Here is a 21,286-nt window from a genome sequence, read left to right as displayed (position 1 = left end):
TCACCGCACACTATGTTTAATGCCGCGAATGGCTGCAAAATTGCTGATTCGACCTTTAGCAATATACACTTGACAGGTTCAGAGCACTGAGCAATGTGTGTTGCCGTAGTGAGCACTACATTAAGATATGATTTAATTAGATTGATTGTGGTTGGTATGCTTGGAAGCAAAAATAATAAAAGTCTTCCACCAACGACGCTTTGGTTTTCACTAAAACCTTCGTACCTCCTCAGACTCCTTTTTCGGGTTTGAGTGACGACTTTGCCTAGCGTTAATTGCCGCGATCTCTGTGCAGAGTTTGCACAGTTCACCTTCACCCGTTTCCACGAGAGTTTCAATGGTCATTTATTAAACTTTCAGGACCACCCCTGCACCCCACTCGGGACCCGCCTATGGTGGGTTAGATTGCTGACTTGTGAGCTGGCGAGTAAGTGCCGGACTCTGGGACTGAGGGTTCGAATCCCGGCTCACAGCCTCACGAAAGTAGTAGAATCTGTACTATACTGAGAAAGTGTAATGCTAAATATAACATATGTTACATTTCACGACTTTCTAAATGACATTATGTATTCATAGTTAAAGCGGCGTTAAACCCAATTCGCACTGACTTTAGAGTGAGTGTAATTGCATACAGCAAGGGAGTATAATAGTGCAGTGGGTAATCACGGTATGTGAATGCCGAGAATATAGTCTCTCACCAAACAACATATGTCTCTCTGTGTTCTATCGTAATATGTGACAGGAATAATGACGGTGCAACGTTAAGTTTATTGGGCACTCTGTTTTCTACAGTCAGTGCACCCGTGAAGATCCGGGTTAGAATTGATCTTCAGTAACCTATGCTTGTCGTAAGAGGCGACTAACGGGATCGGGTGGTCAGGCTCGCTGACTTGGTTGACATATGTCATCGGTTTACCAATTGCGTAGATCGATGCTCATGCTGTTGATCACTGGATTGTCTAGCCCAGACTCGATTATTTACAGACCGCCGCCATATTGCTGGAATATTTCTGAGTGCGGCGTAAAACTTCAGTGAAATGGGGTATCGAGGATGCTCGCCACTGTGCACTGGATCCTTTCCAGTGAAAGCTGTCGAGTCCACCATTTGACCGACGCCCATTGTTTGTGTGATCTATGTCTGCAGCACACTGCCTGCTTTGAGTGCAAAATGTCAACAACTTGCTGTCTGCAGCACACTGCCTGCTTTGAGTGCCAAATGCAGCAACACTGCCTTGCCTGCTTTGAGTGCCAAATGTCAACAACTTCTGTCTCTTAGCGTCTGCCAAATGAAAGCACACTTGCTCCTTGTGCTTACACTGAGTGCAAATGTCAACACTTGCTCCCTGTCTGCAGCACACTGCCTGCTTTGAGTGCCAAATGTCAACAACTTGCTCCATGTCTGCAGCACACTGCCTGCTTTGAGTGCCAAATGTCAACAACTTGCTCCATGTCTGCAGCACACTGCCTGCTTTGAGTGCCAAATGTCAACAACTTGTTCAGTGTCTGCAACACGTTCTCTTGTTTGTGTGACCAGTGTCTGCAACACGTTCTCTTGTTTGTGTGACCAGTGTCTGCAACACGTTCTCTTGTTTGTGTGACCAGTGTCTGCAACACGTTCCCTTGTTTGTGTGACCAGTGTCTGCAACACGTTCTCTTGTTCGTGTGACCAGTGTCTGCAACACGTTCTCATTTGTGTGACCAGTGTCTGCAACACGTTCTCTCATTTGTGTGACCAGTGTCTGCAACACGTTCTCTTGTTTGTGTGACCAGTGTCTGCAACACGTTCATGTCTCTGTTTTGTGTGACCAGTGTCTGCAACACTTTATTTGTGTCTCTCATTTTTGTGACCAGTGTCTGCAACATCGTTCTCTTGTTTGTGTGACCAGTGTCTGCAACACGTTCTCTTGTTTTGTGACCAGTGTCTGCAACACGTTCTCTTGTTTGTGTGACCAGTGTCTGCAACACGTTCTCGTTTGTGTGACCAGTGTCTGCAACACGTTCTCTTGTTTGTGACCAGTGTCTGCAACATGTTCTCTTGTTTGTGTGACCAGTGTCTGCAACACGTTCTCTTGTTTTGTGTGACCAGTGTCTGCAACACGTTCTCTTGTTTGTGTGACCAGTGTCTGCAACACGTTCTCTTGTTTGTGTGACCAGTGTCTGCAACACGTTCTGGTTTGTGACCAGTGTCTGCAACACATTCTCTCATTTTTGTAACCAGTGTCTGCAACACGTTCTTCTTGTTTGTGTGACCAGTGTCTGCAACACGTTCTCTTGTTTTGTGTGACCAGTGTCTGCAACACGTTCTCTCTCTGACCAGTGTCTGTGTGACCAGTGTCTGCAACACGTTCTGTTTGTGTGACCAGTGTCTGCAACACGTTCTCTTGTTTGTGTGACCAGTGTCTGCAACACGTTCTCTTGTTTGTGTGACCAGTGTCTGCAACACGTTCTCTTGTTTGTGTGACCAGTGTCTGCAACACGTTCTCTTGTTTGTGTGACCAGTGTCTGCAACACGTTCTCTTGTTTGTGTGACCAGTGTCTGCAACACGTTCTCTGGTTTGTGTGACCAGTGTCTGCAACAGTGTCTCTCTTGTTTGTGTGACCAGTGTCTGCAACACGTTCTCTGGTTTGTGTGACCAGTGTCTGCAACACGTTCTCTTGTTTGTGTGACTAGTGTCTGCAACACGTTATCTTGTTTGTGTGACCAGTGTCTGCAACACGTTCTCTGGTTTGTGTGACCAGTGTCTGCAACACGATATCTGGTGTGACACATTCTCTGGTTGTGTGACTTCTCTTGTTGACTAATGTCTGCAAAACCTTCTTTCTTTCATAGAACAGTGTCTGCTCCACATGGACTGGTTTGTGACCAATGTTCTCTGGTTTGTGTGACCAGTGTCTGCAACACATCTGGTTTGTGTGACCAGTGTCTGCAAAACATTGTCTTGTTTCTGTGACCAATGTCGGCTACACAATATCTGGTTTGTGTGACCAACGTTTGGAAAACGTTCTCTGGTTTGTGTTAGCATTGTCTGCAACACCTTCTCTGGTTCATGTTACCAATGCCTGCAGCCAAGTTTTGACATTCTCTTGTTTTTGCTGCCAATGTCGGCAACATGTTTTCCTGTTTGTAAGATCGCATCATTGTAAGATGTGCTTTTATTTATTTATGTTTGGAATGTCCAGATAATACAGTTCTCTGATACTAAGCATTTACCAACAAAACTTCAAGCATAATATGAGGTAACACAAACTTTCCAGTAACAGATTGGTGTTGAAAACCATTTTACTGTTGCTGCAAGGCCAAATTAAAAAAACACTGTCACAGATGCACTGCCGTAAATTCTTCACATGTACACATCCTTCCTGTATTTTACCAGTCTCGGATTGCTGGTCTTATGTTAATTCTGAACCCGTTAAAGCCAAAGGTGTATGATTATGGATATGGTACTAACAAACTGATGATCATATTCATAATTGAATATCTTGAGGGTCAGATCCTTACACATCTAAGGGATATAACTCTGACCAGCAATATTTGAGAGAAAAGGACCACACAGAGACAAATGCCTTGTCAGTGACATATAACTACAAATTATTGTAAAAACAATTAGGGCCAAGTCATTGCCACATCCCCCAGTCAGGCCAGCTAGCCACCAAACACTTGTGTGAGAACGTTTCTATTGATTTTGACCTGTTTCTTCCATTTTGTCCACTCTCTTGTCCACAGAGTAAGCATGGTCACTTCTCAGGGTGTTCAAAACGTCACAATGACCATGAGGTTGCAAATTTTTCACACTTTGTGGTGTTCTTTCCACTTTTCTTTTGTCTCTGTAGGAATATGCATGATCATAATGATCATAATAAAGACTTCTTGATGGTCCATTTTTCAGTTCTTTCCTTCTTTCTGCAGTTTTGTCTGGACCATGATATGTATGATCATTCATCAACATCTCCATAATTTCTATACGTTTCTCCAGATAGTCAGGTTCCTGATCATTTTCTCGAATACGATACACGAGAACATTGTCATTCGTGTACACACTTACGGGAGTTTCATATTGAAAGTGAGAATGATCACCGAGGACAAACGGTGGTTTCTTACCACGCTTCTCTTCAGATGAAATATTTTCTGGTGAAATGGTTGGTTCAATCTTCTTTTCAGAAGAATCCTCTGCTGAATGGCTATCTATGTCACCTTCCATGTCAACATCCTTGCCAGTATTGCATCCATTACCCAGAGTATTAACACCAACCTGGGGTAAAGTCCACTGATTATCACATGGTTCTGAAGGAGTGTCCACAGCCATCACATCCTGATAAGGTTCAGTGCATCGCAGAGTCTCCATTGTAGGCAGCAGAATGGACTGACTAAAGTTGACGGAATCCTCTGTAGAGACACTCTCCAAACCCATCTGGCTGATTACAGCACTATCAACAGGGACATCACAAAAGGAATCTCTAATTGGCATATCCAAATGTATTGAACATCCTTTTTGCCTATCCCCAATGTTGCTAAGCACGTCTGTTGTGTTTGAGTTGCTGATGTTATCTGTTTGTGCCTCTCCTCCCATGTCTCTTTTGGCATCTGCATCTGTGTTCGATTCTGGGTCTGCTGCTGAATCAGATTCTGTGTCTGATGATGATTCTGTATCTGAGGACTCGTCCTCACTTGAGGGTTCAGGAAGTTGGAATGGATCACAAATGTTTGTCATATCCACATCTGCACCCTCACCCTCAGCAGGAACATAAAACTGGCTGAGGACATCACACACCAACACCACATCCTTCACTCCCTTTGACTTCAACCAAGAGTCAGAGCTCTTCAGGTTGCTCTGAACATGCTGAAGGATGAAGTACCTTGATTTAAGGCAGTCAATTTTATTTAAAAAAAATAACTGTCTGGTACTTTGGTTCAGGAAGGTCAATCAAGGGTGAAAGACAGCAATACATTACATCAAACATTTGTGTAATCGCTGAGCACAGTTTAGCAGTTGGGACTCCAAGTTGGTAAGCAATGTCCTTTACCTTGATCCCTAGTCTGAGTTTGATCAAAGTGAAAATGAACAACTCAAAGCGGGTGGGACCGAGATGGGGGAGGTGACTCATGTGGGGAAATAAAAAGTCATAAAGTTCCTTCAAAGTCTCAAAATTAGGAAACCCAGAGTAAAACTGCACCTTTTCCAGGTTCTTATGAAAGGAAGCCACTGTGTATGACCTTGCCACAACCTTGTCATGGAGTTGGAGCATTTCCTCAACCAAAGTTAGTCTTTCAGCTTCCATTATCACCTGATCTTTGCAACCACTGATGTCAGTCTGGGAAGAAGCAGCTTTTAAACACTTTTTCCTTTTGACAACATTTTTTCCCAAAACAACCTGAAATTCATATTTATAAGATGGGCTTGAAGAAGTGTCAATGCATGTCTGATTGGCACACAAGATTGCATTTGATGGTACGGTATAAGACTTTGAGATATGAATCTCTATGGGTCTGTTAATACCATTATGATGGTATGAATGATCTCTTGCTGAAGTGTACTGAATATGATCACAGTCTGGTCCTATCTCCTGCTCTGTCAGTATTTTCCCACTTTCTTGTTCAGGACATGCTGACGTGTCCATTACCTCTTCTCTTGGGTCAACATTATCATTATCTTTTGGTGCACATCTCTCAAAACTGTTTTCCATTCCATTAAAGGGAAGTTCATTGTCACTCTGAAAACTATTTGAACTCATTTCTGGCCCACCCATGTCACCATGTTTAGCTTCAGTTGAATTTGCCACTACAGAGAAAGATTTGTCCACAGATGATGCCTCATCCTCAGCTTCTTGTCTCACACAGTTTTCATATCGAGCCCTACCTTCTAACTGTGAAGACCCTTCCTGAACTGTTGCCAAACCTTGTATACCTTCTACAAGTCTACAAGAAGATTCCTCCTCTGGACTACTAGTATTCTTTTCAGGAGCATCTCTGTACGCATCAAATTGAATAGACTTATCTTCCTTCACTGGTATATCAGGCACTTCCAGTTTAGGAGTCTTAGTTGTTTCATCAAGTGAATTGACATACTCGTGCATGCCATCCTTCATACAGCTTCTGTTGGCCTGCCCTTCTTGAGACAGGTGAGAAGAAGACCCATGTTTGACAGGTAGAGCCAGACGAACCACCATTTTCCTCTGACCAACCACTTGAAGAACAAGAAACTCTTCTTGTGCCTTCTGGCCTGTAGGCGAATGCATAACATTCATCGTACTGTAGTCTTTTGATGGCTGTGGTTTTGTAAGAGTACTTGTCAAAGGGTTTGGTGTGTATGTTTGGAAAAGGTTCTGTGATCTGCAACTTATATCACCAGAGAACAATTTGTTAATGGAGTCTTGATTCCATCCTTTTTCCAGCCACAGTTGATTCACTGCATTAAGATTATTGTAAGTTGCCGACAGAGACTTTTCTTGCTTTTTCCGAAATCTAGAAATGTGAACATGTGATTATTGGTTAGAAATTTGTATATTACAGTGATACTGAACTATGGAAACATCATAAATCATAAACAAAAAAAGAATAATGCAGTACCTTATTTCAAAGATTATAAAATATCAAATGAGTGTGTTTAGTTTTACGCCGATTTCAGCAATATTCCAGCAATATCATGGCGGGGAACACCAGAAATGGGCTTCACACATTGTACCCATGGTGGGAAGCGAACCAAGGTCTTCGGTGTGACGAGCGAACGCTTTAACCACTAGGCTACCCCACTGCCCCATAATATATCAAGAGTCAGTATAATTAGAAAGGTGAAGTCTAAAGGATGCTTGTGCCAACAGATGTCAACTTTCAAAATCAATTCTGCTTCATGTCTTTACCACTTAAGTTGCAGCCTACACAGAAAACAAACATCCCTTCATAGTGTTTACTTTGGACATTGAGTGTATATAAAATATATCTCATGGACAGAATAATAATTAATTAATTAATTTTAATTACCATTTGCAACTGCCCATTCATGTACATTTTCAAGACACAAATCAGATATGCTTCATACTATATGCTTCTATAGAGACATTAGAAGGCTTTACTGGCCATTTAGTTTATCTTGACATTGAGAGGAATCCTATTGATATCAAACATAACATTTAAAGGAGACTATACAGCTTCACCATTCACTATTTGTGATATTTCCACCATGAAGACTTACAAGGCATATTTGTCCCTGAGTACTTGATGTTCTTGAGGAGTTGTTGATGGAAACAGAGATGGAACATAGTCTGGATGGTTGGGATCGAGGCTCCTCATCCCTGAAAATTATTGAAAAATAAATGATAGAAATGATTCGTGACAAAAGGCAATCCTGAAAATGCCAACAAGATGGCTACTTTTTACCCATTGCCAAAACTTGGCTAATGTCCTTTCACAATGAACTATTGTTTGTTTGTTGCTTAACGCTGCACTCAGCAATATTCCAGCAACATGGCAGAGATCTGTGAATAATCAAGTCTAGACCAGGCAATCCAGTGATCAACAGCATGAGAATCGTTCTACACAACTGGGACTCGATGACAAGTGTGAACCAAGACAGCGAGCCTTACCACCCAATCATACTAGTTGCTTACAACAAGCATGGGTTCCTGAGAACCAATTCTAACCCAGATCTTCATGGGGACTCACTATGAGCTTGATAATAAGCACTTCTAACTTACAGTATTTGCCTCCATCTTTTCCATATACATGTACCATATTGAGATTTATAATAACCTTTTCAATTTATGAATCCTTGTGAATGGGTGAGAGAGTAAGGTTTTATGCTGCTTTTCATGATATTACAGCAATATCATGGCAGGTAATGTAAGAATCAGGCTTCGTGTTGTACCTGGTTGGGAATAAAACCTCAGTCTTTAGCATGATGAGCAAAAACTTGAACCACCAACCCCTGAAGGTCCGGGTTAGAATATTGGCTTCAGTAACCCATGCTTGTCGTAAGAGGTGACTAACAGGATCGGGTCGTCAGGCGCACTGACTTGGTTGACACATGTCATCATATCCCAACTGTGCAGTACGATGCTCATGCTGTTGATCACTGGATTGTCTGGTCCAGACTCAATTATTTACAGACCGCCGCCATAAATCTGGAATATTGGTGAGTGCGGCGTAAAACTAAACTCACTCACTCACACACTTAAACAACCAGACCACACCACTTCATACAATGAATCACCATTATGGTTTGATCTTTAGCATCATTTCATAAATCCAACATCAAAGAAGTTAGTTATCTCCCAACATCCACGAATGCCTGTAAACATGCCATGTTTTTTCAAGGACCGATATCCTGCCCTTATAATACCCTGGTTATAATGTCAAACTGGATATAATGCCATTTGCCAATGGGTTCAAACAAATAACCCAAACAACCAGCCAACCATTTCAAGAGGCCATATCAGGCAAGTCCCGGGGTTGACAACACACACACACACACACACACACACCACACACACACACCCAAAAAAAAAAAAATTCCCTGAGCAGCATTCCCTCCCCCTAACCTTTGGACTCCATGATTTATGTTGTGACTAAAAATCTCAGCTCTCTTAAAAACACCCTGCCACTTACTACAAAGAATAGGGGAGGTGAGGTGAAATTGGGTTTAACGTCGTGCTTGAGAATATTTCGCTCATATGACGATGTGCATGGGTGTGCATGTGTATGTGCAGCTGCTTGTACTAGCCCAGACAGAGGCTGGTTTTATAGTGCTAGCCCACTGAGATACCATGCCGCAGTGAAGCACCCCACTCAGACACATTATTCTGACTCCGAGCCGACCAGTCCTTGTTGTACCCATTAATGCTGAACGCCAGGGAAGGACCAACAAGTACCATATTTTAACGTCTTTTGGTATGAGGCGGTCGGGAATCGAACCCGCGACCTTCCACTCTCCAGGCGGACGCTCTAACCACTACACCACGGAGGCAGTCACAAGGAATAGAGTGGTATTAAATATCAAGATGGCTACGATACTATTAATTGTGAATACCCCATCTTGCGTCAGCTAAAACAACTTATTTTTTATACATGTACCTGAGATGAAATGATCCCCACATATACGGCTGCATTTGCTTGGTGTGGCATTCGCATCTTTGAATATTGCCAGTGTCCATTTTGTTCTTGCTTCACAATCGCATGGGATCCTGTAAAATTCTAGGCTTGACTGCTTAGTGAATCTGTTCTTACATCTCGGAACACAGCAAGTTGTTACCATTGTCAAGCGTTAGATTCGCATTTGAAACTGATACTTAACAAAGTGATATTGCCCACGTCCTCGCTGCACTTTAGTGCCAACCAGTACATGCGCATGCGTTTGGAACTGAACGGTGCGTCATTCGTCAGTATAGCATATTTCTTCCAAACTCCGCACATTGTCTTCTAACGCTGTTTGCAAAGGCACACACATCCTACGTTGCAGCATGGAGTTCAAATACTCCGTACGCCGCTTCAACGAGTCGCCTGCAGTCGCCTCTCCCTGAGATTCATATTAGTCTACAGGACATGGTGATGTTGAGAGTTTATATATAGTCTATATTTAGAAACGAAATCTCCAATCCTGACGGTAAGTCCTGACTCGCTCATCAGAGAGCCAAGCATGTTGACATGACATGTGCAATGGATTTATAATTGAAGCGTACTAGCTACAGCCTACAATGAAACCACCAATACATTGCCTATATGGCAATTGCAAATATACTGATAAGACTGCAGCTGTTGACGATATTTCGTTTGTACGATTTCCGAAACCTTTGACTCAAAGAATCCGCAAACGAGTACAGAAATGGTTGGATGCATGTGGAAGACACGACATCACTGTCAGTTTTGTGGAGAAAAATTATAACAAGTGCTACCTGTGCGCTAGCCATTTTGTTGGGGGTGATGGCCCGACCAAGCTACGTCCAGACCCCATATGTTTTCAAATAGAAGAACCATCAGAGGTAAACATGCATAATACAGAGCAAATATCGGCAATTTTGTAAAAATGAGAACCAATAATTATTTTAAGTGCAACAAAAGAAGTGCTGAAATAATATTGATGGGGGGTGGTACCACAACTGTTTCAGTACAGGTAGAACCATTTAGGCAAAGAACACTCAACACTAGCTAAGATACATAGCGTTCACTGACATGAACAGCATTCATGTCAGTGAACGCTATGTATCTTAGCTAACTCAACACTAGCTGAGAGATGCAAAGTGGTCCTTATACAGTCAAGACATGATTCAGCATACTGTTTAAAGCAGCATTAGACCCTTAATTCTCACTCAGATAATCTCCCATAGAACTTAGGAAGGCGTTTCCTATTCTCGTGGTACTTACGGATATCGGCTGAAAAAAATAACACAGACAATTCTTATCGTATTAATGAATGTTGTTTTTAAATGAAGGGCCTTTTCCTCTAACATCTACATTTATCAGCTGCCAGATCCATCAGGTGAATTACCACTCGTGAGCCCGTGAGATAAACAATGCCATCCGCCATTGACGAAACGAGGCTTCTCCCATTCTCGCGGTATTACCAGGAATTAACGTTATTGAGTGTATGTAAGAGCAATCCTGCCGGAAAGGGCGGGTAAAAGTAGTGATATGTCAAAGTTGGTATAAACTCCCCAATATTTGTGACACTGCAAGATTTTGAGGATCACAGACTTGGGCCACTTCCTAGTTACCAGTCGGGTGTAAACAACTGCTAACCACAAGATCGGCGATTCGCAGAAGGCGGTTTCCTCGAGAATAGAGACGCACCTATACAATATATAAAGTGTATGAGTGGTAAAGCATCCGATTTCATTGAGATTGATTTATTGAGGAGATAATTTACATTAAAAAGAAAATGATGGTATCTGCCAGTGGAAATTCTTTTGTATCAGTTTGTAAAGGCAGTGGGTTGACCTGGTGAATAATGCATTTGTTTGTGACACAGAAGACCTGACATTGATTCAGCACATGAGTCCATTTTGTGAAGACCATTTCAGGGGTCCCATGATACAGCTGTAATATTGCTAAAAATGATATAAAAAAGCCAACTCACTCGTCAGATTGTATTCCAACTGGTGAAGCCCATTTCTGGTGTCCCCTGCCGTGATGTTGCTGGAATATTGCTAAAAGCGGTGTAAAACCAAACTCAGTCAGTCAGTCAGTATAATCCAACTGGCTCTTTATCCGACAATAACCTGATTAAGAATGAGGACAATTTTTATGGATGTTCAAATTCTTTATTCTGTTTAGGCGACGTTTTTACATAGGTTCTAATGTTGTTGTCAAGCAAGAGCCTATGTTGAAACGTTGCCTATACAGAATAAAGAAGTTGTATATCCATAAAATTCCTCATTCTTCATCTCCTCAACTTCCAGAATGCCAATCAAAGAAATAACATGGTTGAAAATGAATATTGATCATTGTGATCAATTATCATTTGGCAACTTACTAACAGATAACTTTCTTAATGCAAGGACACTGACAGCAATGAAGAAGACTGTATGGATGAGGACCAGGCTGACCCAGGGCCCACGGACAAGGTAAAGCAGACTGAAGTTAGGATTGATAATCCTCCTTGTGTATTTTGATTTAGAACATGACACTACCAAGCTCACGCTTCAAGCTTTAATGGTCAGTGAACCTTTCTGTCACCTTTTGTTTTTTGGTGCATGTCCAGTTCGTTGAGAATTGCAACTTGTGAAAAATATGTTAACCTCAAAATAACTTGTGTTGTTTACAATTGATAGCAACACTTTTAGTTTGTCCAATAATCTTAATCATCATGGATACTGTCTAAGCTACAGGGATTTATAGGTTTATAACTTGTTTGAAAATATATCCTGGCAAGGTTTTGCTGCTGTCATGTTGCCATACATTGATATTCTCATGTAATTGATGCCAAGGTGGAAAAGGTCTCTGACTGTGACTGTAGGAATCATCCTTCCACGTTATGCAAACACACACTTTCAAAAGGGGCGTTAAACCCAACTTACCCATTAATCTTTTCCAGAATGCTAAGGTTTGCTGTGTGAATCACTGTGGATCTGTGTCTCGCCGAGACAGGTTGACCACCTTCTACCCCATCCCCCAAGATGACGACCAGCTCCAGCAGCGGTGGAGAGATGCCCTGAGACTGGGGACAGGTTCCTGTGCAGATGATCTGTATGTCTGCAGCAAGCACTTCATATCAGGTGAGGGGACCCAGATACAACTGCAGTCAAACACTGTTGTGTTGAAGTTGAAGGGACCTTTGCAATTCGTAAAGTTATTCAAGGTTCAACACAACCGAAAAATGAATGAATAAAAGAAGAATACTAAAGGACCTAGGTTTTACTTGGAGACAACCATAAGGTCGACACTACAGTTTGTCTGTAAGTGCTTGTCAGATGGTCAGGTGGCAGTGGGGTAGCCCAGTGGTTAAAGTGTTCGCTCGACACGCCAAAGTCCCGGGTTCGATTCCCCACATGGTTACAATGTGTGAAGCCCATTTCTGGTGTTTCCCCGCCCTGATATTGCTGGAATATTGCTAAAAGTGGCGTTAAACCATACTCACTCACTCAGATGGTCAGGCTAGGTCTCTTGGTTTATAGTGGGGTTTCTTTTCACCCTGACAAAGCATCCTTGCTTTGGTTTCTTATAGTCAGTGTTTTAAAAAGTATTTACACAGCTTGTCATGCTGACATATGTTTGACAACATTGCATTTGAATATACCTTTGATGTATTTATGACATACTTGTAGTGATCAAAACTTGATCTTATCCCCATATGGATGAAATAATGTCAGTCAATTATTAACTCACTACTCTTTAGTCAACATCTATCATTCTCACCTGATGTAATTGTTTTCCAGGCTTCAAGTCCAACTTCCCTGCACACCCAGACTATATACCATCTATTCTTCCATCATCATCTGTCCATGATATAAAGGCACTGAGAAATACTCTCACGAGAGTAAGTCAACAATCCTGTCATATTTCTCCAATGTATATTCCATATCAGAGTAGATGCCTTGTGTTTTATGTGTTGCACAGAGAGGCACAGGTAGCTTGGTTGCTTGGGTGTTCAAAACACTTTTTGTCAGTGCTCAGATTTGACCCAACGTTGACACCAAGCTTTAGGTATTCATTTTTTTAAGTCATCATGTGAATGAAATATTTTGCATCCACATTTCTGAAGTCATTTACAGAATCAATATTACTATGAAGCTTGAAATTAATTTGATTTAAATGCTTAAATGTGTGTCGTCTTTGCTCGCATTAATTACGGATCGTTCATAATTCATGGCTAGGGGGATGATGATTTTAAGGGGGAGAGGTGTCACCCATTTTGTTCTGGGGAGGTGTGTGTGTGTGGGGGGGGTTTCATCAATTTTGTACACACATACTAAGGGGGTCAGCAATTTTGTACATAAATATATGGGAAGGAGGGGGTCATTGATTTTGTACATGACATGCAGGGGGTCACTTATTTTGTACATACATTTTAGGGGGGGTCATTCATATTGTACATTCTTCTCCATAAAAATCATCATCACCCCTCCTAGCCATAAATTATGAATGGTCCCTAATAAACTTCACAGCATTCATTTTGAAATGACTGTTACGATAATGGCATATTTTGGAAAATGGAAACACCAAGATTAGTATATAAACAAACAAGTCTCAATTTCAAATCATCGTTTATTTAGCAGCAGTTTAACAAGTATGTAAAGGTAACAATACATCCTTCAAACACTAAAAATGCATAACGGACATGCAGAGAGTTAACATTATCATTGCTGCTGCCCACAGCTCAACTGGCTCGTGTCTCACTGAGGAGTCCAGACAGACGCTACACATGCAACATAATTTCTTTGTTCAAAGGCCATGACGACATAGCATGCATGGATAGGCGTTATGACACTTATCCTTAGATCTACAGATTTGTTGTCTGCCGTCAAGTTAGTTGACACTGTCTCCGCATATCAATCGGTGAACAATGATGTAACAGATATACTGTTAGAAAACAGCATTTAACACAACAAACCCACATGAATATCATACCTGAATTAATGCTGAGTTGCATTTTTTACTGTGGGCAATCAGCTGCATTAATTTGGAGGCGTATTAGTTTCAAGATATCTAATTAGCTATGAAATATGTAAAAACAGAGATGCACATATAGTAATCTGTAATTAAAGATGGTACACTGTGATATGTATTTTAAATGTGAAGTTCACTAGTTGTTGGTCAGATGACTTTGAAACTGCGTTGTAATGTTCATAAATATATAAATTTTACCTTGACTTGAGTATTGAAATGACATAAACACTGATGAACTACTTCCACCTTCGTGGGATAACCTCTCCCTGACAGAATAAATATAGAAATGGTGTTTCTTATCATACAGACCCTTTAATCTGAAACCTTTTCTGACGTTCAGCCCTTGCTCACACACCATCACACAAAGTGAAAGTTTTTAGATATTATTCCCAGCTAGTAGAAAGAAAGGGATTTGTCATGTGAGTTGGGGTAGAATAATGTCTTCAGCAACCCATGCTTGCCACAAAAGGCGAAATTATGCTTTGTGATGTGAAGAGGCTTTGTTAACTAACGGATCGGGTGGTCAGGCTCGCTGACTTGGTTGACACATGTCATTGTATCCCAATTGTGCATGTCACTGACCTGATAAGCTCATGCTGTTGATCACTGGATTGTCTGGTCCAGAGGTCTTCGACCCATGCTTACAAAAAGACCGCTGCCATATAGCATTGAATATTGCTGATGCTGTTGATCACTGGATTGTCTGGTCCAGACTCGAGCATATAGCTGGAATATTGCTGAGTGCAGCGTAAAACTAAACTCACTCACTCACTCATGCCCGTAGGTTTCACCAAGGGGCGACGATATCAGACCTGTATTGTCATAGGTTTCCTCCCACATCACGGTGACACACTAGGATATAACTGATTTACTGTTACAAAACAGCAATTAACACAACAAACTCACATGAATATCATATCTGCATTTATGTTCTTCATTTTTATTTATCAGTCTTTCCTTTCCAGATTTGAAAGTGGCAGTACTGAGAAAACAATGAAGAACAACTGCATGTCTTTGAAACGACACTGGTTTGAATGTGGTTTCACCAACGTAGATCTGCAACTCGGCATGAAAAGGGTGAAAGCTGTCAAACGTGCGCAGGAACATACAAAATGCCAAGAACTACAGATATTAAAAGAAGCCAGATTAAAAAGAAAATATGGAAATAAGTTTAATGTAGGCCATGGATTGCAAGAAATCAAACAAGAACAAGATTCAGAATTTGAACAGAGGGATGAGGAATTTGTGATCGAGAATGAAAGGACAGAGGAATGCCAGGAAGACTGTGATGACTTTGATTTTTCTGTTGTCAAACAAGAACCAATGTCAGAAAGCAGTGTTGACATTAAAACAGAGGACAACCAGAATGGGTTATCTTGGTCTGATTCAGGTTCATTATGTCCTCGAGAAGAGGAGGATATGGAGTCCTCATGTTCCAAGGGACAAGTGGAAGAAGACTTCTGTTCTAAAGAACATGCAGGACAGGGTTCTTTTTCTAAAAATGGCCCTTGTCCCTTCACTGTGGTGAGGACAGATGGGAAAGTCATGATGTCAGAGAAGGGAATCAAGACAGAACCTGGAGACAATGAGTATGAGGAGGCAATGGCACCAGCGGTCAACAAAACCAGCCAAGACCTCTGCGATGAGATGCTGTGTGTTCATTTTGGTGGTCCAAAGGAAAGCCGTCGAAATCTGGAAACTGCTTCTACTGACTTTGAATGTATTACCAACAGTGATAATAGCAGCAGTGTTTTTGAACCAAATGTGAACAGTTTCAAGCAAGTTGATGATATATGGAATGATAGAGGTAAGGTATTAAGTGTTCCATTTGTGGCACTTAACCCTGGGACGCCCAGATCTGATGACTCAAACAAAACAACTTTTGAGGTTCCAAGAGAAAATAACATCACACTTCTTAGTGATCAAACTTCAGGTCATGTCAAGAAAAGTTGCAGGAATCTGAAACTTTGGTTAAAAATGACAAAGGGAATGACACAAAGGGATAGATAAGAATGGTTGTAATTTTGAAGGTTTGAGTGTTGGTCTGGATCAGAGACAAAGATGTTCAAATTCAGGAGTTGACAAGATGTCACATATTTCTGATGGTAATACTGCTGATATGTTGAAGAAAACTGAGGATGTGGGAGAATCACAGAGAAAACAAGAAGGTCCAGGCCCTGAAGTAAATACGTTGGCACAAGAACAAGAGGACAACGCCTCAGCCGCAGGACATGGTTCTGTTGATGGCCCTCAAGCCAGTTTGACATGTGGAACACCAGCACACTTAGAGGCAAATCCTGACCCTCTTGTAGGCGACACATTCACCTCATCAGATTCAGCATCAGTACCTCCAGTGTCCGAGGATCCAAATTCCAAAATGTGCCAGACAGAAAAAAGTATATCCAAGGAATATACTTTTGAAAAAATACTGGAGCAAATGAAAATCCAGTTAACGTCATCAGAAATGAAAAGCCTGCTCAAGGAGAAAGTGGACACACGTGGAAGGTGTCGATCATTTCAGAGAAAGGGGAGAACCATGGTAAATACTGGTGTTCAGTCAATTACAGATAAACCAGTTCTTCATGACCTCAATATGCAGTGTGTGCGATTAAACAGAGAACTTATGCAACACAGAACGAAACTGAAAAGCCTCACCTATGATTTCTTGGACAAAGGATCGAAGGTGACTAAGGGGAATGTGTTGCACCACACAGGCTGTTACACGTCTGCCTCCCTTGTAGAGCTGTATCAGTATGTTTCAGTATGCTTGGAAACACCTCCTCTCGATGACATCTCAGACTCCCAGGAATTCATTTTGACTCTTATGAAACTAAGACTTGGTCTCCACAATTATGACCTGGCTTTTCGATTTCAAATCGATCCCACCAATGTCCCACGAATTTTGAACAAGTGGATCTCCATCTTCTTCAACACTCTTTCCCCATTGATCATGTGGCCTGAATCAGAACCTGAAAGAATAGAATATAGAAACCAAAGATGGAGACTGCTGAAACTTAGGTATTACCTTCTTATGGCTTATGATGGTATTGACAGCATGAAGGACGACTGGCTGATGGAGCAAAATGTGGATGAAATTATCAAGATCTGTGATGTTCTCAACAGTTTTATTGTTCTGGAAAAACAGTGACTAAATATGTTCCAATTCTGCCAGAAACATCACCTTTTTTCATTGAACAGACAAAACCGGTTGCTATTGTAGGAGGCTATAGTACAATGGAAAAATCCAAAGAAACACATGATTCTGCGACAAATGAAGACAATATCAACTCGAATAAACCAAAGTGTACAGAAAGTCAAGACAAACAAATGGATGAAGAAACTATTTCAGGTAAAACAAACGATATTGAAGAGCATGTCGTTTGTGCTCAAACACAAAACGGAAATGTGTCAAAATCCATCGAAGACATTCCGCAGAGAGTGAGTGATGATATCGACAGGGAACTTGATCAGGAGAAGGCCGTTGACCAAGAAAGCCTTCAACAAGACTCCACTGAGAGAAGTAAATATGCAGCTCAGAAGGAAGTTGATATATTTAGAGATGTCCAACTTGATGGTCTGGGGAAGGAGAATGGTTGTAAGATAATGACATCAGTGAGGGTGATAACCAAGGGTAGGGGAATCATGATAGGGCCTCCCGTTGAGGAAGTGCAGGTTGGGACAACACCCTCGCGGGAGAGGGCAACATTGCTCGACTTCAAGAAGGTCTGCACCATTATTGCAGATGATGAAGTGACTGCATGGACTGAAAAATGAGACTTGTATCTCTGGTTGTTTTACAACGATGGCTTGTCACTGTTTGATCTTGAGACAAGCAGCATTAAAGAGCTTTGTCCATTAACTTCTTTCAGTGGCATGTTAGAAGCTGGGAAGTACAAAATAGACAAACTTTACGGATAACAACTTCATTATTACGAGAGTGCAACAGATGTGTACTGTTGTCAATGGTACAAGAATCTGTATATCTCGAAACGCCACACTCTTGTAATAAAGAAATTGTTATCCATAAGGCTTGTTCAATTTGTAGCTTTGTCCATTGTCAGCTATGATCCACTGATCATGGGTTTTGAGTCCCCACCCTCCAGGTAATGATCCTTGTTTTCACCAACATACCCATGATAGCTGCGTTCATGTAGCTTGAGTATTGCCTTAAACAAAAAACAAATAAATGGCTCCAGATTTCAAAACATTGTATCATTTAATTGTGTTGGATGGTCACTAAAGACAACATGTTTAGAGTACATGTTTAGAATATCTTGATGTGAAGTGTGCTTTTTTCAGCTGAGGGGGATATAGTCTGTCTGGTCTATTACTCTGATACACCATACATCTTGATTCCATCTTGCTCTACAAACAAATGTTCCATTTTCTACTCCCAGTAGTATTTTGTAGTTTTCTGAATAATCATGATGATGATAAAATTATTGTGCAGATAGGGAAGGCCACTTTTACTCTGTGATTTACTGGTCTGAGCTAAAATTTCAAGCTGGGTTTACACTTTTATCTGTCATTAGACTGTAGTAAACTGTGGTAATTACAATTTTAGGACTGCCCCTGTGGTCTATTGGATGGAGGTTCTGTCCAGAGTGGAAGGTCTGCATTAACCTTTACCCCTGCTGGGCCCCATTCACTCACTCACTCACTCACTCTTTCAATCAGGTGGTCGGGGATGACTTATTTGATTTTTGTTTCAATATACTAGTTTTAAGTGGGACCTACCCATATTATCAATCACTGGTTTGTCGATCATACTCGCACTCCAGTAAATGATTGGGTTAGGGACCTCTGGGGCGCTGTAGGATTCAAGGTCGAATCCCGCTATCTGTCTAACACACATGCCCCTCGCAAGCAGTGATAAACAACTCCCACCATTATTAATATTATGCTTGACCCGCTCAGAGAGCATCTTCAGCCCAGTAACATTTGTGGTATTGCTAAACATGTAATAAGACGTAATCTCTTGGGGTTTATGACATTAGAGCCGTATCACGTGATCGCGTCCGGAAGTTACCAGAAAAAGGACAATGGCAAGAACTATCTATGTAAAGATGTGCTATTGCTAAATGGGAAATTATCAGCCAAGCAGCCCGCGAACAACAAACGTGAAATAGTCTCAGCTCACGTTCCTTCTATCCATGATGTCGTATACAAAGACACGTCGCAGCGTTGGTTTTACGACACCACAAAATTCAGCCTTGTAGAACAGGTTTAATGTCTACATGCACGTCATAAAAAAACATAAAAATATTTAAGCAGAACGATATCTTGTATTGTGTAAACGACTTGAATGGTTTTGTGAAATGGCCTTGGACGTTATGTAGGATGTATTCTATCTCTTGGTTAAGGACGAGGATTTGAACGGCTGAACATATCATTTTCACAGAGGCGGTGTTTATACTTGTTTGGTGCATTACGTCACAGACAATTATATTCCAGGTCATGTTATATGTTTTTCTAAACGCCACACTCAACGATATGACAGCTAACTGAGGTCGATCGTGATCTGGACCAAACGATACAAACGATTGACATGAGCATCCGTCCAGGATACATACGACGTGCTATAGCAGACAGTCCCGAGCCTGACCTTATCCATTTTGTTCGTTCTGACGACGAACAGGTTGCTGAAGATCTATAATCTTTACGGATTACACTTTCTCAGTAAAGTACAGGGGCGGTAATCATAAAGCTTCTAAGAATTGTCTTAGTTTTTAACTTAAGTTTCCCGCCGTGATGTTGCTGGAATATTGCTAAAAGCGGCGTAAAACCAAACTCAGTCAGTCAGTACTTAAGTTTCCTTAAGAATTCTTAAGTTTAAGAAAAATTCTTAGTTTCTATCTTAACCCAAACTAAGAACAAATCTTAGCTAAAAATGTTCTTACAAGAATTCTTGTAGAGTCCCATCCGGGATACGAATCCACGCCCTCAGAGTCTGGCACCAAATCGCCAGCACACTAAGTCAGCCGCCTGACCCATCCAGCCACCGCAGCTTCCGCTGTACTAGAATCAGTGCTTCACTGAGAAAGAGTAACATCAAATATAACGTGTTACATTTGACCTAAATGGCATTGTCTATTCATATAGTGAAGGGGCGGTGGTGAAGCCCAGTGGTTAAAGCGTTCGCTCGTCACGCCGAAGACCGGAGTCGATTCTTCACATGGGTACAATGTGTGAAGCCTATATCTGATGTCCCTCGCCGTGATATTGCTGGAAATATTGCTAGAACGGCGTAAAACTAAACTCACTCATATGTAGTGAAACATCCCATATCCGGAAATCTCGTCATCAATACTTTACCCGTTCAACACGTATACTTGTATACAGCCCCGGTTGTTTCAGTGGAGTCAGGACGTGCTGGAGAACGAATCACTGTAGTTATATCGACACCGGGCCAACATTCCGACTGTTCTTAAACACAACCATTGATCTGAACACAGACACAGAGCAGGACACTACCCGGTGTCCTACCTCATTACATGTGTGACTGAATATATCTTCTTGCCTTATAGTATAACGCGATTATCACATTCAAACCCATATGAATACTTTGCAATGCTACTTGGCTGGAAAACGTTAAATCACACGTGACTTAAACGCGTTTCAGTGGGAGTCGTCATCGTCAGTAGATATCGACTGAACATTTCTCGCACAAGAAACAACTGAGACAACGCCGTAGAACCCGATGTCTGTTGGACACACTCGTACAACCAATTTCTGAAACTGCAGCTACCTCGATTATTATACACTGTATACACTGTATGCAATATTTGTGCAAGCGTCCATGTATGGAGGGGCGGTGGGATAGCCTAGTGGTTAAAGCGTTCGCTCGTCACGCCGAAGACCCGGGTTTGATTCCTCACATGAGTACAATGTTTGAAGCCCATTTCTGGTGTGGTTCCCCGCCGTAATATTGCTGAAGCGGCGTAAAACCAAACTCACTCACACTCACTGACTCCATGTATGGTTGAATTCTGGTAATTGCTACCACGGCGCTGAATTGTGCTCGCTCAGTTTAGAAGTCCAACCATTATATATGTATAACGTGTATTTCATTAAATGGTCTGTCAGTCTTAGCAGTTTATTAAAGAATATAGCACGTGTCTTTCGGTCAGATAACATCGTATCTACAACACGATGCGGATGCGTAGCGAATATAGGTAATTCAGTCACGCACTT

The 21,286-nt window shown here is 41.5% G+C and overlaps 2 protein-coding genes across 8 annotated transcripts; one reads left to right on the top strand and one right to left on the bottom strand.

The window, feature by feature from the left end:
* Positions 1-3,266: 3,266 nt before the first annotated feature.
* On the bottom strand, positions 3,267-9,384 carry LOC124275307. Of its 2 annotated transcripts, XM_046710801.1 has the most exons (3): positions 9,065-9,384; positions 7,188-7,287; positions 3,267-6,460 (listed from the first exon to the last, which is right to left on the bottom strand). In XM_046710801.1, exons 1-3 carry the CDS (start codon positions 9,243-9,245, stop codon positions 4,876-4,878), a joined length of 1,866 nt encoding a protein of 621 aa, XP_046566757.1. In that variant the 5' UTR covers positions 9,246-9,384; the 3' UTR covers positions 3,267-4,875. The 2 variants fall into 2 exon arrangements, with proteins under 2 accessions (XP_046566757.1, XP_046566758.1); XM_046710802.1 differs by lacking the exon at positions 9,065-9,384 and having other exon boundaries at positions 3,267-6,218; positions 7,188-7,266.
* Positions 9,385-9,561: 177 nt separating this feature from the next.
* LOC124275306 lies at positions 9,562-18,297 on the top strand. 6 transcript variants are annotated; one of them, XM_046710799.1, is made up of 5 exons: positions 9,563-9,969; positions 11,485-11,550; positions 12,021-12,201; positions 12,862-12,962; positions 15,058-18,297. In XM_046710799.1, exons 1-5 carry the CDS (start codon positions 9,685-9,687, stop codon positions 15,061-15,063), a joined length of 639 nt encoding a protein of 212 aa, XP_046566755.1. In that variant the 5' UTR covers positions 9,563-9,684; the 3' UTR covers positions 15,064-18,297. The 6 variants fall into 6 exon arrangements, with proteins under 6 accessions (XP_046566756.1, XP_046566755.1, XP_046566754.1 ...); XM_046710797.1 differs by having other exon boundaries at positions 9,564-9,969; XM_046710795.1 differs by having other exon boundaries at positions 9,565-9,969.
* Positions 18,298-21,286: the final 2,989 nt, after the last annotated feature.

Source organism: Haliotis rubra, unplaced genomic scaffold (genome assembly GCF_003918875.1).
Source record: "Haliotis rubra isolate DU_JTF1 unplaced genomic scaffold, ASM391887v1 Scf2, whole genome shotgun sequence".
In the NCBI taxonomy this organism is placed as follows: Eukaryota; Metazoa; Mollusca; class Gastropoda; order Lepetellida; family Haliotidae; genus Haliotis; species Haliotis rubra.
Note: the sequence above shows the minus strand (reverse complement) of the source record. Positions and strands in the feature narration are given on the sequence as shown.